Here is a 21,457-nt window from a genome sequence, read left to right as displayed (position 1 = left end):
ATGGCGGCAGTGAACGTGTGCACTGCAGTGTAGTAGAAGAGCTTTTCGACTTCACACCGGAAGCATCGTTGAAGAGCACTCCCAGGCATAAAGGTCCATTAAATTGGTATGTGAGGGTGTCTTTCATATATACATGTATCATATTTTTTATCAAGCTTACAGACCTATCTCCTAACCGGTATGACTTATAACTTAAAAATGTGGGGTCTTGTTGATTATTCCCTCGGCTAATGACACGCTAGCATGCGCTCTCTTGGTCTTAGAAGTGTTGCACAATGCTGACGCTGTTAAAAATGAAATGATCAAGTTGCTGCTTCGATTCTTTGGAACTCTTCCCAGCAATGTATTCATCGTATGGGTTATTTTTCACATTAGAGGCAGAAACTCTTAACTAGTGAGTCACAGACATGGTGTAAAATAATGACAGGCGGTGCTCAATTTACAATGGTACCGACATGCGATGTTTCAAGGTTATGAACGGTACGCAATGCACTAGTTTTAGCAGAGACGTAAGAAGACGTATTCACGCTGCACGCTCATTTACCGCCGTGTTTAGTTTTTGTCATTGGATTGTTTTAGTTTAGGATAGTGATAGACTATGGCAGAGACATTATTACTTGAGGTAGTACAGGTACTTGTATTCTGTACGCCTCTGGACCATACAGAGTTCCCACAAGGAACATATTGGGTAAGGGGCAGGTAGTTTTAAGTGCTTCACGCTCTCGCCACAAGGCTGCTTTGTAAACAAACACTGTGCAGCTCGGCCCCTGGCTACTGACGTCCTGGCCAGCTTTTGGCACTACGGCATCCTCATTTGAAGAACAGTGCAGATTGAAAGAAAACTATACAACTCCCAGCCTCTTACATAACAAAGGCCATTGGTGTTTTTGTATTATAGTAATTGAGACTTTTAAAAATGTTACAGCACAATTTAGGACAAACACTTGATGTTACATTTCCCTAAAAAAGAAGAGACCAATGCCAAGATGTAAGTGACATTTTATGGCTGTGTTTTGGGCAATTGACATTTAATTTCATTACCATTTCTTATTACGGTGCTCTGAAAAGCACAAAAACATGTCAGTGTGTGCAGTTATGTTTAAAAATTTATCCAAACGGTTTACATGTTTTCAAAAGCTGTTCTTTCAAGCAGAGAACCACTGTTTCAAGAGATATATTTTTCCCCTTACAGTTTATTGGTCAATCATTTTCCTGTCAAATAAAGTATGGGAGCTGACAAAAGGTAAAATATACTCTCGTTGCTATAATAGCACCACAAACAATGATCATATTCTAAATATTCTTTGCAGCAGAGACATGTTTCGCCATACCTTTGGTTATATTTCAGGCCCAGTCGGGGAGAACGCAGTGGAAGGTATGGTTCAGATGGCACGAGAGATGATCCACATTGGCGCGACAGGCAAAGTCGTGATGCAGAGAGGGATTACAAGCGGCAGTGGGGGGATGACAAAACCAGAGATCGCTTTGACGATTGCAGAGACAATCGAGAGGTGAGGGAAACTTGCATTATTCACTGCCTCTGTGATATATTTATTTGTTTGTTTCCTTCAGAGGGGTCGAAAACGCCACAACAGTGATAGATCAGATGAGGAATACGATGGTGACTATGTAGACCACGACAACAGAGCAGAGGAGGAGGAGGAGGAGGAGGAGAACAAGACGATCATGCTCAGAGGTCTCTCTCTCCAGGTCACAGAGGAAGATGTACGTTCAAACCTCTGCATATTTTAGACTTGAGCTCAGTGTGCATCTAAACTATTAACACCACAAGTGTGTTTTGTTTTTTTCTTGGACTTCCTGTGTGTCGTTAAAATGTATTATGTGACCACAGAAGGGTACCAGTGATGGCAAAGAGGAAAAAGCTATAGGACTGAAAATGGAACTTGTTCCAACATTATATAAATGTACACTATGCATATAATAAAACCAACTAAACCCCAAATGAGCAAGCTCTTGGGGTAGAGGGAAGAGAAATCTCCCTCAAAGGAGGAAACCTCAAACAGGACTCAGGCTGTGTAGGGTGACCGTCTGCCTCAGCTGGTTGGTTTGAGATGGATGAAAAGAGGGTAGAGAGAGAAAACAGGGTCGAGGGGTTGAGCAGCCAAAGCAGGGACAAGAGAACAATAGGCACAACAACAGCCATATAAACAACAGTAATAGTCCCATGGTGTTGAGTATAATATGGCTAAAGCAACAATTAGCTGACATCCATCCATTTTCTATCGAGCTTGTCCCCATTAAGGTTTGTGGATGAGTTGGAGCTTATCCAAGCTGACTTTGGGCAAGAGTCGGGGTACACCCTGGACTCTACATGTGCCCTGAGTTTGGCTGGCGACCAGTCGAAGTTGGACCCCACCATGTGCTCCAGCTCAACCATGACCCACCCAAATAAGGACTAGCGGTATAGAAAGTGGTACAGATGGATGTGAAGAACAATCTGTTTACACTCTGGAGTCTAAAGTCTGAACAAGTGTTGATACGGTTATGAAACGCAACTAACTAAACGTCTGTCTTTGTTCCCTGCTTGTTGCCATGTTGCAGATCCGCTCAGCACTGGAGCAGCTGCCGGGTCCCCAGCCGGTGGACGTCCGCTTGATGAAGAAAAGGACTGGTGAGTGACGTGTGTGTGCTCAGTAAAGCGTCCCGCTTTCACCTTCACAACTCTTGTCTCGCCCTCCTTTTACTCTCCTTGAATTGTCTGTGCTGATGTGACCAAGACTGAAGGTAACTGTATACACACAGTGGAACCTCCAAAGTCGAGTGTCCCGAAGGGGAGAGTTCTGGCCAAATAAAACTTGGGAGTTAAAACTACAGGTATCACGATTAATTGATTTATCGACAAGTAATCAATAAAAAAATTAATCAACGATCAAAACGAGTTGTTTAATCGTATAGCGCCATTGTTGAACTTAACATTTTCCAAATTGTCTGATTTCAGCCTCTCACCAGTAAATATTCTCTGATTTCCGTAGTCCTTCATAAAAGCAGACCGATTATCTTTTGGGACATTTGCAAATATCTGCTTTTAATTTGGAAAACAATGTATGTTTCCCTATTTTCTGACATGTTACATACCAAATCAGTAACTGAAATTATCAATGTATGGAAAAAATTATAGTCAATAAAATGTATTGTGAAAATAGTTATTTGCAGCTGTAGTACGAACAGTCTGTAATTGACATGTAATTGAACCTGAAGCACCCACAGAACTGTATACAAAACTAGTAGCAGTATCTCTCCGTTTCAAAAAGCTTGTTGAGTACATCATTCCCTCTCGTGATATTTGTTAAAAAAAATCATTTTGCAATCAACTTTAAAGCAACATTAATTTTACACGAATATCTTGATTAATTGATGGAATAATCGGTAGAATAATCGATTATAAAAACATTCGATATGGAATGTTTTTAGAATATTTTTTTTCCCGAATGGAACTTGAGTGCGACAGCAGAGGGTCTGACTTCTCAGTACAGTATGAGCAATAAATTGATTAAATAAATACATTTTAACAACCATCTGCTACTGTAAATACCATGTAGCTGAAAGCATAATGGCTAATTACAGTGGATATAGAAAACTTTACATACATCTGTTCAAATGCCAGGTTTTGTGATATAAAAACTGAGACAAAGAAAAAACATTTCAAAGTTTTTTCTGCCATGAATGTGACTTGTCAGTACAACTGAATTGATTCTTTAAGAAAAAAACAAAAAAAGCCATTAAAGTGGGCAAGTAAAAATAAACAACTGAAATAATGTAGTTTTACAAGTGTGCACACCCGCTTATAAAGAGGGATGTGGCTTTGTTCAGAATTAACCAGTTGTATTCAAACTCATGTTAAATTGCATTTAAGGTGCCTCTGATTAACACCAAATCAAGTTCAGAAGTTCTAGTACTTTCACCGACATTTTTGTAGTCACATCTTATAGTACATTCTTCGCAGAGTGCTTCCACAGCACAGAGGGATCTCATTATTCGAAGGTATTAGTCAGAGAGCTCTCATTGTTCAAAGGTATTAGTCAGAGGAAGATAATAAATAAATAATAATAATAATAAATAATTTCCAAGGCATTGAATATACCAATGGAACACAATGATGACTTTCATAATCAAGTGGAGAAACTATGGCACAACAAATAATATTCCCAAGAACTGGACATCCATCCAAAATTGAGGAAAAGACAAGAAGAACACTTCAGGAATGCTGCCAAAGGCCAACAGTAACATTTAAGGAGCTGCAGGAATTACTGGCAATTACTGGCTGTTTTGTAAATGTGAGAACAATTTACTGTCTTCATATTTCTGGGCAATGGGTTAGAGTGGTAGGTTAATTGGAAACTCTAAATTCCCCTTAGGTGTGTATGTGTGCGCGAATGGTTGTTTGTTTATATGTGCCCTGCAATTGGCTGGCGACCAGTTCAGGGTGTATCCCGCCTCTCGCCCAAAGACAGCTGGGATAGGCTCCAGCACGCCAGCGACCCTTGTGAGAATAAAGCGGTACAGAAAATGGATGGATGGGTTAGAGTTGCAAGACGGAAGCCTTATCTTACAAAGAAAAACATCCAAGCAAAAACACACTTGAAATCTCCCAAACGCATGTGGGAAAATGTGTTATGGTCTGATGAAACCAAAGTTTGAACGTTTTGCCATAATCTCAAAAGGTACTTTGTTAGGCTCAAACACAACATTGCTCATCATCAAAAGAATATCATACCAAAAGTGAAGCATGGTGGTGGCAGCAGCATGCTTGGGGGCTACCTTCTGCTCTAAGTGCTAGGGAAGCTCTGCAGCTTTTTGCACAATTGTCAAAAAAACAAACTTGTACCGGCATTACCAGATAACTCGCAACCCTTTATTGCCCAGTGGCTGTTTTTCTCAATGTCTTTATATTTCAAAAGTGTTCTCCGTCAATTGACTGACTGTTGTTCTACTAGAGCGGCTCCAACTACCGGAGACAAATTCCTTGTGTTTTTTGGACATACTTGGCAAAATAAAGATGATTCTGATTCAAGGCGGAAGGGATTATAAACAGTTTCAAATACCAGTCATTCTTGGCATAAAACCTGCAGGCTTCTGCTAGAAAATATGAAGAGGACTCATCTTTAAGGGTTACAATGTGTGAGCCGAAGCATACATCTAATCAGCAAAATAATGGCTTCTCCAGTAGAAGATTAATGTTTTGGAATGGCCTGGTAAGAGTCTAGACCTGAATTTGATGGCGCATCTGTGAGGTGATATGAAGAATGTGCACAAGAGATGCCCTCGCAATCTTGACAGATTTGGAGCCTTTTTGCAAGGAAGAGTACCGGTAGGCAAAATTTGCTAAATCAGTGCTGTAATTAAAGAAAGTATTAGTTTGATCTGTTTTCATGCTGACCTCTGGTAGGAGGTTCTACAGTCGCTGCAGCAAGATGTCCAGATTCAGGGACAGTTTCTTCCACCTGGCCATCAAACTGTTGAACAGCCATATATAAACACCCATATATAACAATAATCCCTCATCTGTGCAATGTAACAGAAATTTCATCCAATATTTACACTGACCGTGTGTTTGTTGAATGACAATAAAGCAAGTCTAGTTTAATTAGTTGGCAGGTGTGCGTATATATATGTTACCAGGTCATTGTATGTTTTTTTATTTTTCCCCTTGAAAGAGGTATGTTTCCATTGAGTTGCACTCGTTGTAGGTCTCATTAATAGTGGAAAAAGTTTAGAAATAATTCATCTTGGTGAAATTTCTTTTTTTCTTCTTTTTTTTTTATTTATTTTATTTAAATATCACAAAAACCTGGCATGTGAACAGGAGTGTGTAGGCCTTTATATCCACTGTACTTGCGTGAAAATTACCAGAGAATCATTGAATGTTACTGTAAAACACTCTTCTTTATGACTATCAAAAATAGGGCAATTTATGTATGTTTATATACATGTTTTTCTATGGAAATGTATTGAAATTAGAACAACCTGGTCAAGTCCTCTTGTGTAACAAAACTGATTTTGTTCTTTGGAGGTTCCATTTTAAACCCCTACATGTTTTTCTTTTAATACATTACATGCTGTGATATGCCAACTCCACCTCAATCCCCCCCTTGACGTTGTTAAGCCCTCTCTTCCCCTCCACTTGATTTTTAATTGGACTGTACACGACACGCCCATTGTGAGTTTGAACATTGCACCACAGCCTTCTCACTAACACGCCTCCCGTCTATATTTGAATGCTGTCTCTAGGTATAAGCCGAGGTTTCGCCTTCGTGGACTTTTATCACTTGCAAGATTCTACCCAGTGGATGGAGACCAATCAGGTTGCCTCAACAATCACCAAGTCTAGAATTACTCTTGGCGATTAGAGCCCCAATACTATGATGATAATGCCATCCTATGACGCTTATACCTGTTTATTTTTTACCTTAGCGAGATGATCATTGTGATGTCAGAGATTACTATTTGCGATATCACATGCTTTCTAGCACCCTTTTCAGCCAAAACAAAATTTACTAAACTGCTCAGTGTTTCACTATAGCGTACTCTGTGTTCATGCTGTTGGGAATTATTCACAATTATGCTCTGCCAATAATATTCTTTAAAGAAAAAGCACATATTCTGCTCCAGCTCAGTCTCGTCTTCATTAAACACTGGTGACAGAGGAGCTAGCTATCAGCACTCCGGCCCCAAACACAGCTTTAATGAAGAGAGAAAAAAAATCACACACACACACACACACACACACACAATCACTTTCCCAACTCGCTTGTCTCTCGCTGTAGCTCCTTTTTACACAGGCTATAAAAGCCAACATTTTCCCTGTGTCGCTGTTCTCTATAAACGGTGCAGACATGGAATGGGAGGACAAACTCGACCTGACAATTTTCCACCTTGAGTGAAGGAGGTGTCAAGTTTTAACATCTGACACTCACTTCTCCCGCCCCTATTGCGGTGAAAACATATTGTATATGTCACACCAAACGCTGGTGCTGACATCATCACACATGTAATTATCTGACTGTGGGATGCTGTGTTGCTGTAGGAAAGGACACAAAGTTTCAATAATAACCCACTTCACTGGGGGTAGATAAATGTCGGGTCTTCTGTTACTGCTCTAATATTTTGTGGGATTTCTGTGTAAAAGAGGCTAAAATCTCTGCTCCATCCCTCCCAATGGCACTCTGCCTAAGCAGCGAGCATTAGGCCAGCCACTCTTTCCTCTCCCCACCGCGCTCACTCGCGTGGTGAGTCAGAGGCAGGTGCCTCACCTGCCTCCATACTGTGAGCATAGAAATCTGAAATAACACGTGCTTCTTCACTCCACAGAATAAGCTGGTTATCCAGGGGAGAAACATCGCAGTCCACTACAGCAACAGGAAGCAGAGGTTTGACAACTGGCTTTGCAGCACTGTGAGTGTCTTTTAATGCACATTTTGAGTCCAACATTAGTCACTTCAGAACAATTTAAACAAAAGTTTTTATGATTTTGTCTTTCCGCAGTGCGGTCTTTACAATTTTCGGAAGAGGCTGAAGTGTTTCAGGTGTAGTGCAACTAAAACTGGTAAGTTGACACTCAAGGGAATTAAATGCAATGGAACCCCCAAAGTTATTAATTTAATTTGTTCCAGGATCAAACCGGACCCATTCTAAAACCTACATTTACAGGTTATGTTGAAAGTCACATTTTAACATTCCGAACTGTCCTGCAAGTATAAACATCTGTATAATAATATGGTGATCATTTAAAGGGCCTATATCTTGGCTATTTAGACTTCCATAAAGTGACTCTCTAACATGGACGTAGTACAAACGTGTCAATTTAATAAAAAAAAAAAAACACTTTGTTTTGTTATAACAGTGTGCAGAAAAGGTCTCTCTTACAGCTACTTCTGTTTGACCCAGTTTTCTATCCGCTTTGTCCATATTTGGCTAAAACCACCCCCTTTCCTCTGATTGGTTGCCTCTGTGTAGAAGACCCACTTGTGAGAGCACACGTTTATGTTGACAGCACTGACTCAGGAGCCCAGGGGTAGACCGAGATCTTCGCTAGTGACGTAGATAAGCTCGAAATCCGAATGACCTGTTTTCAGGGCTCTCGGCAGAAAAACTTCTAAAACTAAGGAATGCGTAGACAATTTTAATTCATATTTCAAGTTTACTGAGGCACCATAGAGCCAATATAACATCTCAAACACTAGAAAAAAGTTGGTTTGGTAAAATATGGGACCTTTCATGACTTTTACAGTACATAACGTTATACTGCCTACTGACTGATCTCCATCTATCCATTTTTCATACCGCTTATCCTCATTAGGTCACCTATATCTATTCTTCTATTTTTTCTAATCCATGCTGGGATTCCTGTGATTGGACAAAACAAATCTGTATGTACTGGAAGCAATGCCGGCAGGAGAAACGCAACAAAATGTAAATAATAGACTGTTGGGAATTTGGGAATAAATTATTACCGTTTCATGGAACTAATTTGAGAATTTAGGTTGTAAGTGTCTGCGATTGGCTGGCTACCAGTTCAGGGTGTACCCCACCTCTCGCCCGAAGTCAGCTGAGATATGCGTCAGCGCGCCCGCCACCCTAGTTGGGAAAAGCGGTTCGGAAAATGGATGGATGGATGCAGGTTGTAAATGGAGGCCAGTGCTAGCCCTGACTGCCTTTATTGTCATACACCCCCACCAAAAAAAAAAAAAAAAAAAATATATATATATATATATATAATATATTAGCTGCTTACTGAACTGAAGTCTCGAGATTTGCTGTCACCAAGCATGACATCATGCATGATGATGGTTTAAATTCCAAAGAACAATTCATTAGCACGTTGAGATTCCACTGTATATTTTATATTCCCACGGTGTATTTGTGACTATTGACTATTTGTCAATCCTCCATGTAGATGGAGATGCAGCAGCTGGTTTAAACGCAGAGTCTCAGCAGTCTTGGGAGTACTGTGGGGACAGTGAGTGCCATAGTTTTACTTGCATGTCATCCAGCTATTCAACCAGTGCCTGTATTGACTTCTTATTCCATTTGCAGCAATAATTCTGAGGAACCTTCCCCCTGTGTGCACTATTGATGAGATTTTGAAGGTTTTGGCTCCCTTCGCCAACTTGTCTCCTTGCAACATCCGCTTAATCAAAGACAAGCAGACGGGACACAATCGAGGCTTTAGCTTTGTTCAGCTCTCATCTCCCTTGGTGCGTTAGTTCAGTACTTATGTCAGTGTATTACAAATGTACAGTCACAGGCCAAAACATTAGGTACCTGCACATTCTAATGGGATTTAATACAAGAGCGTGGCAGGTATGCCTATTGTTGTGGCTGGTGAGCACACATACAGTATGACAGTGTTGTACCTTTTTCCTCACATAGGAAGCTTCACAGCTGCTTACCATTCTCCAGAGCCTCCAGCCACCTCTGAAGATGGATGGGAAAACCATTGCCGTGGATTATGCCAAGAGTGCGAGGAAGTAAGGGAACACAAACTCACACACAATATACACAGAAATGCATGGAGGCAGATATACTTTTTTGATGAAACATACAGTGCATGTCAATGAAAAAAAAAACAGTTCATTTATTTCACTAGTAAAACTGCAAAAGAAAAACTAATATTCAACCGATTCATCAGACACATAGGAAAATGCTTTTCAAAGGCCAATTCTGACCAAATGTCAGTATTAAAAAACACTGATTGTTTATTGTATAATATTTTCATATGTTGGTGCATTGTGGGTTTTTCGTTAGCTTCAAGTTGTAAAAAGCAAAATTGTAAGAAATACAATTGTGATACATTTCACTGTTAGTAGGGGTTGCACAGACTAGTCTGACTTCCCCACTTGGCCCCAGTGCGAATGTACTGTAACTGCAAACAGTAAAAGTAATTTCACTTTTACCTGGATATGCATCAAAATTTAATAACCAACCAACCCCTAACTGGTCTGTTGTACAATTTACTTTTATTGTGCAGTGGTATGTCATATTTCAAGAAAACAACTGAAGGCAGTTCAGTGGTTTAAAGTACTTGTGATCATTTGTCTTTGCATTTTTAATTTCAGTTAATTACATTAGGCTGATGCACATGCTTCTCCACATTACCGTCGCTGAAAGAAGAAAATCATAATTAATAATACGTATGTGTCACGTCTTTCCTTTGTCAGAGAGTCATCGCAGGCAGATGCGATCAGAACCAGTGCACTCTCAGTTGCCAGCACAGCCATAGCTGCAGCACAGTGGTCATCCAGCCAGGTACTCTAACTACAAACAGACACTGGTGTTTCGGGTATGTCATCATAAGCTGAGTCACCAATTCTACTTTGCCTGATCTGCTTTCATTGTGCTTTTTTATACTTAAGTTAAAGCAAGGTTCAGGAGCTGCCAGTGACGTTAACCCTCCAGAGAGCTATGAACATCACACACAGGTCAGTCAGTCCACTCCACTTCCCTTTTTCAGTATTTATCCCACAGACCAATTTCGACCCTTTTTTGTCTTGTCAAAACACAAGCTAATTTGCTAGAAATCAGTGATTCTCTAAGTATGGTACGAGTACCTCTAGCGGTGCACGGAGGAGTACTAGATTAAATATGAATGAAATTGGAAGTACTGTATAAGTATGCTGCGATTGGCTGGCAACCATTTCAGGGTGTACCCCGCCTCCTGCCCGATGACAGCTGGGATAGGCTCCAGCACACCCGCGACGCTAGTGAGGAGAAGCGGCTCAGAAAATGGATGGATGTATAAGTATGGTACGAGTACCTCTAGCGGTGCACGGAGGAGTACTAGATTAAATATGAATGAAATTGGAAGTACTGTATTTGAAACATAAAATACAACCAAACATTAAAATGAAGCTTATAGTTGTATATGCAGCTGTTAAAACATCTTTCGTCCAGTAATTCGGTAAAGTAAATTTTTCTACTTTTAATGCACAATGCATTTTTAAGTAGTTTAGTTTTAATTAACTTAAGCACTGTAAATTAGATTTTTTTTTAAAAACGTAAAAAAATTTTAGATTACTTTTGTGCAATACATTTTTAATTGAATCAATTAAAGTGATTTTTTTTATTTTCCTATATTCAAGCGCAGTGTTGATGTTCAAACTGTACACAATGTTACAGTGGCTTACAATAATAGACTTTTTCATCTATACTTAGGCGTTGTGCGTTAATGTATTTTAATGTTGGTCATTATGCTGGTATTTGGAGAGTTAAGTATTTTTCAAAGCGGTACCTGGTGCAAAAAGTTTGAGAACCACTGCGCTATATAATGTTAGCGTGCATGAGTAATTGACCATAAATGTTTATAAATGCCTATTATAATAGTTTAAACTGTAAATATACCATAAAGTATGATCCAAAACAGTTTAATAACATTTTAAACTCATTTTAAAACATGACCCTTTTTAATATTTTATTAATATACTAACTGTAAGGTGCTGTATGCTAAGTGTTCTGAGCACCCCTAAATTTCCACCTTATATTTGCCCCTGATTGTTGTGAGTGTTAACCAAATTCAATTAATTTCCACCATAGGGACAGAATTTTCAAGTGTGGCAACAGCCACAACCTGAAGGATTGCCTCCTGTCATTGGTGATGGTTTACTGGGAGGTATGTATATATGCGTGTGTGCGTGTGCGTGTGTGTGTGTGTGTGTGTGTGTGTGTGTATATATATATATATACACACACACAGTGGGTACGGAAAGTATTCAGACCCCTTAAATTTTTCACTCTTTTTTTTATATTGCAGCCATTTGCTAAAATCATTTAAGTTAATTTTTTTTCCACATTAATGTACACACAGCACGCCATTTTGATCGGAATTGTTGAAATTTTTACCGATTTATTAAAAAAGAAAAACTAAAATATCACATCGCCATAAGCATTCAGACCCTTTGCTCAGTATTTAGTAGAAGCGCCCTTTTGAGCTAATACAGCCATGAGTCTTTTTTGGGAATGATGTAAGTTTTTCACACCTGGATTTGGGGATCATCTGTCATTCCTTCTTGCAGATCCTCTCCAGTTCTGTCAGGTTGGATGGTGAACGTTGGTGGGCAGCCATTTTCAGGTCTTTCCAGAGATAAACTCTGGCTGGGCCATTCAAAAACAGTCACGGAGTTGTTCTGAAGCAACTCCTTTGGGATTTTATCTGTGTGCTTTTTTGAAGGTGAACCTTCGGCCCAGTCTGAGGTTCTCACTCTGGAGAAGGTTTTCGTTTCCCTGTACTTGGCCGCATTCATCTTTTCTTTGATTGCAACCAGTCTCCCTGTCCCTGCAGCTGAAAAACACACCCACAGCATGATGCTGCCACCACCATGCTTCATTCTTGGGACTGTATTGGACAGGTGATGAGCATTGTCTGGTTTTCCGACACATGCCACTTAGAATTAAGGCCAACAATTTCTATCTTGGTCTCATCAGACCAGAGAATCTTATTTCTCACCATTTTGGAGTCCTTCAGGTGTTTTTTACCAAATTCCATGTGGGCTTTCATGTGTCTTGCACTGAGGAGAGGCTTCCATCGGGCCACTCTGCCATAAAGCCCCGACTGATAGAGGGCTGCGGTGATGGTTGTCTTTCTAGAACTTTCTCCCGACTGCAACTCTGGAGCTCAGCCACAGTGATCTTTGGGTTCTTCTTTACCTCTCTCACCAAGGCTCTTCTCCCGCGATTGGTCAGTCTGGCCGGACGGCCAGCTCTAGGAAGGGTTCTGATCGACCCAAACGTCTTCCATTTCAGGATTATGGAGGCCACTGTGGTCTTAGGAACCTTAAGTGCAGCAGAAATATTTTTGTAACCTTGGCCAGATCTGTGCCTTGCCACCATTCTGTCTCTGAGCTCTTCCGGCAGTTCCTTTGACCTCATTATTCTCATTTGCTCTCACATGCATTGTGACCTGAAAGGTCTTATATAGACAGTTGTGTGGCTTTCTTACTCGAGTCCAAGCAGTATAATCAAACACAGCTAGAATCCAATGAAGGTGTAGAACCATTTTAAGGATGATCAGAAGAAATGGACAGCACCCGAGTTAAATATGAGTGTCACAGCAAAGGGTCTGAATACTTACGGCTGTGTGATATTTCAGTTTTTCTTTTTGAATGAAGCAACACAAATTTTCTGTCAATATGGGATGCTGTGTGTACATTAATGAGGGGAAAAAAAGAACTTTAAATGATTTTAACAAATGGCTGCAATATAACAGAGTGAAAAATGTAAGGGGGTCTGAAAACCTTCCCTACCCACTGTATATATACACACACACACACGCTTTTTTTCTCCATACAAAGCTGAGGTTGCTAAGTACACCTTTTTTATTTTTGTAGCTGCTCCAGGGATGAAGAATATGCTCCCTGCAGGTGTAGTCTTGCCTCAAGTTTTCCAGCCCGTCATTGTCAACCAGGCTGCCACGCATGTAAGACTTATATCAATTACTTACTTACTAGTTACAATTCTGCTCTTGTGCTTAATACTTGTAATGTCTGTCAAATCAGTTAGCAGGGCCGCTCAATGCAATCCAACTGGCTTCTAATTTTGGTACGGCGTTATTGGTCCCAGCAGCAGCCAACAGTGCCATCCGCAACACTGGAACTGGTAACACATCAGATGTGACGAGATGGAAAAAGTGGTATATTTGTGTTTTGCGTACATCGACTGCATCTTTGTCTGTCTCAGCTGCAGCTGTCCCGGACACGTCGCTCTATCAGTATGATGAGTCTTCTGGTTACTATTACGATCCACAGACTGGCCTGTACTATGATCCTAACAGTCAGGTGTGTGCACAGTCATGGATGTTTGTAAATCTAGGATCTTAATTGCTAGAAAGAGGTCATATTTTATTCATATTTAGTTTTTGACAAATAAAAAAAATAATCTGAACCTGTTAGATTTGGTTTTCCATGTTAAAGGAGATGTATTGTGTTCCCCCCCCCCACACACACAATTTGAAACGGTTCCTTGGTGTTTTAATAATATTTCTGTGATATGCTTTCATTAAAATCCCCCTAGGATCAAGACTTATCAAACATTTTACATACTGTTGTTTCTCATGTAAGTAAACCAAGTCCTAATCCTGCCCCGCTTACTGTTGGGCCATTTGCAAGTACAGATTTCATTACTATGTGTAGGGGTGGCTGTACAGCGATCCCTGCTTACCTTTCAGTTTTGACAAGATAGTCGTTTCAAGTGGTCCGGCGAGCGGACTGCTACCGTCTCTTGAAAATGACTTTGGGATTTCAGCCAGCCTAGCTGACAAATCATGGGCAGAGAAACTCATTGTGGGGGTGGTTATTATATAAATAAGTGAAATAGGCAGAAGTGCGTAACGGCTCACTCACGAAGAAAGAAACAGACAGATAAAAGATTTACTTGGTTGTTAAATTTCACACTTGATGGTTGGGCAAGCACTCCAGAGAGACAACTATTTGTATACAAAGGAAATTTTCCGGAATGTAAGAGGAGTGACTTTCGGCTTTATCCCTTTAAATCTTATTTCTATCATCTCCATTACACCTTCTAATTCTGCATAGCAATTTTGTTCAAATCATCTCAAATTTGACACATTTTACTAATAATAAATGACATGTATATTTGTTACATTCCCGCAATGGTGCACGTTCTAAGCTAAAGCAGTTCTATTGTGCTTCTCGTGTGCATTAGTTCTACTACAACTCTGAGACGCAGCAGTATGTCTACTGGGACAGTGAGAAACAGGCCTATGTTCCTGCGGCGCCTACATCAGACAAAATTAGCTCCACTACTTCCTCCTCAACCAGAAGCACCAGCAGCAAGGAGCCTAAAGAGAAGAAAGAAAAGCCCAAAAGCAAGTCGGCACAGCAGGTACGTACAACAGTGAACCCCCATTTACCGCGGGGAATACATTCCAGACCCACCTACAATAGATGCAAATCTGTGATATAACTTGTTTTACCCATCCCACACACTTTGAACAGATTTAAATGTATTAAAACACATTTTAAATGTGTTGCAAACATATTTGAGGCCAAAGAGCAAAAGAAAAAGCATAAAATATATCCAAAATACTGTACCTACTATCTTGCAGTGTCTGTATACCTTTTTTATGCCTTTTAAGAGGCGGGGCCTGGTGGGGTAGCCTGAGTCTGGGTGAGAACTGTGGAACAAAGCTTCTTTTTGAGTTTGCGAACTGTGTTTTTTTTGTTCTCCCAGCGTTCAATAAATGGCTAAGAAGTGCATTGGTGACGGCGGCTCCCCTTTCCCACATGTGAAGGCATTACAGTTAGGATGTATATGTTATAAAACCCCATAAAAAAAATATTTTTTTAAAAGGATACAGTGGGGATACAAAAAATAAACTAATATTTCAGGAGAACACTTTTCTCGTTTGTGTAATTTCCTGCACAGAGTCATGGTAATAGAACAAATTTTCCCTTGGCTCTATCAAATAATTCTGAAATTCTCCAATTCCAGATCGCAAAGGACATGGAACGTTGGGCAAAGACTTTAAATAAGCAAAAGGAAAGTTTCAAAACAAATGTCCAAGCAGCAGGTGCGTCCAGGGATGAGGAGAAAAAAGAGGCTGCAGATGCATGTTTCTCCATTTTTGAGAAGAAGGTAATAGCATCTCAAAGGCCATGTGCCATGGGTAGTTTAGAATTACTATATTGTAAATAGATTTTAATGGTATTTGCTTCCTCTCAGCAGACAGGGGCCTTTGAGATGCCACCCCTCTTGACTGAGCAGTTCCACCTGACAGAGCAGGAGACTCCAGCTAAGGTTTGTTTTCTCTCCTGCTCCCGTTGACCCACTTTAACCACAAAGAAATGAATGAACCTTGATCCAGTTTTTCCCACACTACAGAGTACTCCAGTCGTCGCTTACGACAGGGACAGCGACGCTGAGGGCGGATCAGAACACAAAGCAGAAGACAGTGGCAAAATAACCGACTGGGTCAAGATGGTGTGCCTCCTGTGTCGCCGGCAGTTCCCCAATAAAGAAACTCTGCTGCGTCACCAGCAACTCTCTGACCTTCACAAGGTGAGGACAGAGGAACAGCAGGTGATCCGCAAGTTGGCATGAATATTCCGAGCGGCACCATCTGTTCCAACATGGAAAATGAATGTTAGCTGTATAATGTCAGAATGCCATCAGTGTGTATATTTAATAAGACCCACTACAAATATCTACCTTTATTAAGACAATGATGCCCAGGTTTTATGCAGTGTGAACATATTTTTTTTGTTAACAGCGACCACTTGAGTATTATTATTCATGTAAAAGCACAACAATTTTTTGTGTACCATGTGTACATAACAAAGAACTTGGTGAATGTATTGATGTTTGGTGTTTTAACTAGCTTTCCATTTATTTCAGCAAAACTTGGAAATCCACAGAAGGTCCCAGCTCTCTGAAGCAGAGCTGGAGGACCTGGAGAGGAAAGAGACTGAGGTATTTTTTTTAATCATTATTGATAGTGATTATTTATGATACACTGGAAACTTCATATTTAAACAATTTAGCAAAACTAAACTAATGTCACACAAGAAGTCAGTAAATAGTGTGACTTCAGCTTAGTGAGATTCTACAACTGTTTAGTTTTTTTTATTTTTTTATTTTTTTTATTTTAATTAAATTTTTTTATACCATGCCAGAAGCATACTTTGAAGGCAAAGAGTGTGGTGAAAACCAAAAATGGAACCTATTGCAACAAGGCTTTACACGATCAGAATTTTTGGGGCCAGGGATCAGGGAGTTTAAAAAAAACGATCACCGATCTGATCACAAGATGGACCAGTGTGTCTATTTAAATGACTTGTTCATTTACTATATATACATGTGTACTGTATACCGAGTATCTTCCTATATATTCTCTAGTCAGGTCATATATTCTAATCAGTCAGGTCAAACCAACATTACAACATGACAGAAATAATGGGTGCTAATTTACCGTAATTAAATGACTTTATTGTAATTAAATTACTTTACACACACCGAAACTTTAGAGCATGATTCAACATAATGCCGGCATGTTTACATACAACCGTTAGTGCTAGCACTAGCTTGCTGGCCTACATAACATTTCGTTGGCCGCTTGTGAGTCGCATCGTATTAAAAGTAAGTGAACATACCTCAAGCAATCCTTGAACAAACGTCAAAATGCTAATTATCGGCCGATATCAATCAAGCCGATCAGATCAGTGTAAAGTCTAATCGCGGCAAACAGACAGACGCTCACTTGAAAAAACATGTAATTTCAACAATACCTTTAAAAGGCCACTAGGAGATCTCACTCTACTAACATCTTCCTTTGCTCTCCATTATGTCAGGTGGCATCAAAGAAGTTCATTATTTTTGTTTACTAAATGGATAATGTTTCTTGGTACTTGTATGTTTGTTAAGGATGTAAAAGTGATAATTAAAACAGGTTTTACGACACAAAGTCTAAATGTTGCTACCATATAGTCTTTATTAACTGTTCTGGCAATTTAAAATGTCATTTTAACTTTCTTAAATGTCATACAGTTATAAAAAGACAAACTCGACAAACAAAACCAAAAAAAGTTAAACTACTCATCCTTTGAAGATGCGTGACACGCACGTTCTGGAAAGGGAAGGTGTTTGCAAAACCTTGCTGTAACTTACTGGGGGTTTGAATGGATAGGCAGTATAAATCATTATGTACTGTTTCAGTAATTGTCTTCACACCACTTTTAATTTTTTTTATACTATAGAAAAAATTAGATGAAGATCAATTAATTTCCAAACCTTCCACCGTTAATCTAACCTATACCCACTTGAAATCTCCCTTCTGCATGTGGGAAAATGTGTTATGGTCTGATGAAACACAAAACATCATCTCATCATCTGGAGGGAATTATGAACAGTTCCAAACATCAGTCAGTGTTAGCGCAAATGTTTCAGGCTTCAGCTAGAAACCAAAAAGGCAAAAACAAAAGCAAAAAAAAACAAAACCTCAGGAAAAGCCTACTGCCAGTTTTATCTGTTACAACGACAAAGACATTCGCATTCAAATTATTTTGCCATAAGTGTAATACTGTGGTGAACAACCCAGATGATTATCACTGAGCTGAAATTGAAAGTTTTGCTGATGTCACACATGATGATGGTTTGAACTTTTTGTTTTTATTTTGACTTTTTACAGAACATTTTATTTGTACTCCTAATTGTACTCACGCAATCAACATTGGAGTGCATATACAAAAAAAAAGCATCAAATTGATCTTAAATATGCTTTGGAAGTGCTTCCATATGACCTTAGACAAGGTGTACAGACATTTTAGTAAGTAAGTGATCAATGAATAAACTTTTATTATCAATGTCAGTTGAAATACAGAGACCGGGCTGCTGAGAGGAGGGAGAAGTACGGCGTTCCGGAACCTCCTAAGAAAGTCTTTAAGCGGACCGCACCAACAATGTAAGTACATGTCATCACATTGCAAGCACATTTCGTGTTGTTTGAGTCAGGCCTAATAAAAACAAATTATAATTCACTTAAAAACTCAAAATTCTCAGCTTTTTAAAAATGTATTTATTTTGTTATTTTTTTTAATGCTGTATCTGTAAGTAAAAGTAACGCTTAAAGTTACTAAAAATTACCCTATCAACATATACTGTACTATCGAGACCCGGACCAGGCATTGCCAGGTAATCATGTTTAAAAATGAGAACTGTGTCAAAATTAGCCAACCGTTTTTCTTTTATTTCTTTTGTAATTCTTCTATTATGAAGTATTGTAGGATTTTAGCTTATGTTGAACCCCTGCTTTTTGTGGGAAATAGGGGCCGAGCCCTGCCATGAATAGCGAAAATGCATGAATAATTGATTCCCCCCCCCCCCCCCAAAGAGATTTGTAAATGCATATACAGTGGGTACGGAAAGTATTCAGACCCCCTTAAATTCGTCACTCTTTATGTTGCAGCCATTTGCTAAAATCATTTTTTTTTTTTTCCCCTCATAAAAATGGTGAAATTTTTGCAGATCCTCTCCAGTTCTGTCAGGTTGAAATGAAAGTGAATGAAAGTGTACAACTTTTTCATACCCTCTAGGGGGCGGTGGCATATTGGAATGAAAGTGTACAGCTTTTTCATAACCTCTAGATGGCGGCATACATTTATAAAAGTGAAAATCTTTTTTCATTTTCTCCTATACCTAAGTATAATGCGCACTATTGACTTTTGACAATTTTGGGGGGAGGGCGGGTGGGAATGCGCATTATACACGAGAAATTACAGTATATGTGTCTTGCTTGTATTTTAACTTATAAGGTTAGGAATTTGAACTGGAACAACTGGTTAAGAAGTTCATTTTAAGGAAAATTAAATCGATTAATCTAAGAAGACAAAAATTTACAAATTATTTGAATTTTTAAAAATTATTTTAATTCTAAAAAAACAATATCAATATTATTTATTTTTTTGGGAAATCATGAATTTTCAGTCCTGTTTGTATTGAAATGTTACTCAAATGTGCCGCACCTCCAACAGACACTACGAGCAGCCCACCAACAACGGCCTGACGAGTGATAACATCGGGAACAAGATGCTACAAGCCATGGGCTGGCAGGAAGGCAAAGGCTTGGGGCGCCACCAGCAGGGCATCACTGTTCCCATCTCGGTTCGTGCGTTCCTAACACCTCTGCACAGATGTTTAGGCATCTTCCCTTTCCCTCACAAAGCAATTAGCGCTGTTTCCTGAGGGACGTGTACACTGAGTCTCTAATGATTGTATTCGCGTATGTTCACAGGCTTCCTTAAGGACCAAGGGCACCGGTTTAGGCATTAAAGGAAGCACTTTGGAAATGTCGGCATCAGGCAACTACAAGGATGCTGTCCGTAAAGCCATGTTTGCTCGCTTCAGTGACATGGAGTGAAAAAAAACAACCTCAACAGGAAATGTTTTTAATGGAAAAAAATTCCCACCCACTTATGTTCAGGGTTGTGCCTATCCCATCTCTGGGGGAAAAAGCGGCTTATGCCCTGGATTGGTCGCCAGTCAACCATACAAGTATAGACAACCATTCACATTGACATGCACATCCGTAGTCACAATCCTACGTGACAATGTACAGCTGAATTCACACTCTATATTTTTAACGTCATTTTCTACAACTGGATTTTGTCTTTCCAAACGACCACTCCAGTAACACAAACATGTACATGGGTTTGTATAGAGAATTGTAAGATTCCTTAGCAATATGATAATTAAAAACTGATCTTTTGTCACTATTACATTTTGTTTCCCATGTCATCCTGTAGTCATACAAAGTACACCGACCAATCCAATAAAAAAAAAACTGTATTAATAAATTCATACTGTATATGAGGGGAAAAAATGTCTGGATTTTTTATACAGTGCTTGATCAGATTTTATTAGTTTGTGCAAGTATACATAACTCTTGTTTATTAAAGGATATACACAAAAACACTTCCTGATTGTAAATATATGCAACCATTATATTCTTTCACGCTTTGTAGCTACAGATGCATGATTTCATATAGTTTTACGTGATATAGTAAAGCCCTACAGGAATCTGCAAACATTGACTCAATCCTCTAGGTACAGCGGCTGAAATAAGTATTTAAAACATCACCATTTTTCTTATTAAATATATTTCCAAAGGTGCTATTGACCTGAAAATGTCACCAGATGTTGGGAACAACCCAAGTAATCCATACATACAAAGAAATTAGAACAAATAAGATTAGAAATTAAGTTGTCATAATGTGAAATGACACTGGGAAAAAGTATGGAACACGCCAACTGGTATTTATTTAATACTTTGTACAAAAGGCTTTGTTTGCCATGACAGCTTCAAGACACCGCCTGTATGGAGAAACTAGTCGCATGCATTGCTCTGGTGTGATTTTGGCCCATTACTCCTCACAAGCAGTCTTCAAATCTTGAAGGTTCCGTGGGCTTCTTTTATGGACCTTGAGTTTCAGTTCTTTCCATTGATTTTTGATTGGATTCAAGTCAGGTGAGTGGCTGGGCCATTATAGCAGGTTTATTTTTTTCTTTGAAACCAATGGAGAGTTTCCTTGGCAGTATGTTTTGGATTATTATCCTGCTGAAATCTCCACCCTCGTTTAATTTTCATCATCCTTGTAGATTTTTGTCAAGAATGTCTCTACATTTGCCCATTCATCCTTCCTTCAATAATGTGAAGTTTACCAGTACCATTTGCTGAAAATCAGCCCCACACAATCATGTTCCCACCGCCGAACTTGGCTGCTGTTATGGTATTTTTAGGGTGCTGTGCAGTGTCAATTCTCCTCCAAACGTGGTGTGCATTATGGCATCCAAACAGTTCAATTTTGCTCTCATCCGACCAGACTATATTCTCACAGGACTTAACTGGCTTGTCCAAATGTTGCTCAGCAAACTTTAAATGAGCTTTGACATGCTTTGCTTTGCTTTTTCAGCAACGGGGTCTTGCGTGATGAGC

The 21,457-nt window shown here is 39.4% G+C and overlaps 1 protein-coding gene across 2 annotated transcripts; it reads left to right on the top strand.

Annotated features, from left to right (window-relative positions):
• Positions 1-2: 2 nt before the first annotated feature.
• Positions 3-20,436, top strand: LOC133483424 (RNA-binding protein 5-B-like). Of its 2 annotated transcripts, none has more exons than XM_061784637.1 (25): positions 3-106; positions 1,193-1,243; positions 1,349-1,511; positions 1,573-1,725; positions 2,563-2,632; positions 6,250-6,323; positions 7,330-7,413; positions 7,504-7,564; positions 8,915-8,977; positions 9,055-9,215; positions 9,391-9,488; positions 10,179-10,266; positions 10,374-10,439; positions 11,551-11,626; positions 13,341-13,429; positions 13,509-13,608; positions 13,690-13,787; positions 14,674-14,853; positions 15,463-15,606; positions 15,697-15,768; positions 15,853-16,029; positions 16,366-16,440; positions 18,336-18,427; positions 19,497-19,626; positions 19,757-20,436. In XM_061784637.1, exons 2-25 carry the CDS (start codon positions 1,227-1,229, stop codon positions 19,880-19,882), a joined length of 2,457 nt encoding a protein of 818 aa, XP_061640621.1. In that variant the 5' UTR covers positions 3-106; positions 1,193-1,226; the 3' UTR covers positions 19,883-20,436. The 2 variants fall into 2 exon arrangements, with proteins under 2 accessions (XP_061640621.1, XP_061640620.1); XM_061784636.1 differs by having other exon boundaries at positions 15,694-15,768.
• Positions 20,437-21,457: the final 1,021 nt, after the last annotated feature.

This window comes from Phyllopteryx taeniolatus, chromosome 9, assembly GCF_024500385.1.
Source record: "Phyllopteryx taeniolatus isolate TA_2022b chromosome 9, UOR_Ptae_1.2, whole genome shotgun sequence".
NCBI classification, from domain to species: Eukaryota; Metazoa; Chordata; class Actinopteri; order Syngnathiformes; family Syngnathidae; genus Phyllopteryx; species Phyllopteryx taeniolatus.
Note: the sequence above shows the minus strand (reverse complement) of the source record. Positions and strands in the feature narration are given on the sequence as shown.

Excerpts from the sequence above, each read along its gene's own strand:
- LOC133483424 (XM_061784636.1), top strand. Across the intron at positions 13,430-13,508 it reads TCAACCAGGCTGCCACGCAT|TTAGCAGGGCCGCTCAATGC; the intron begins GTAAGACTTATA and ends CTGTCAAATCAG. Across the intron at positions 15,607-15,693 it reads TCTCCATTTTTGAGAAGAAG|CAGACAGGGGCCTTTGAGAT; the intron begins GTAATAGCATCT and ends GCTTCCTCTCAG.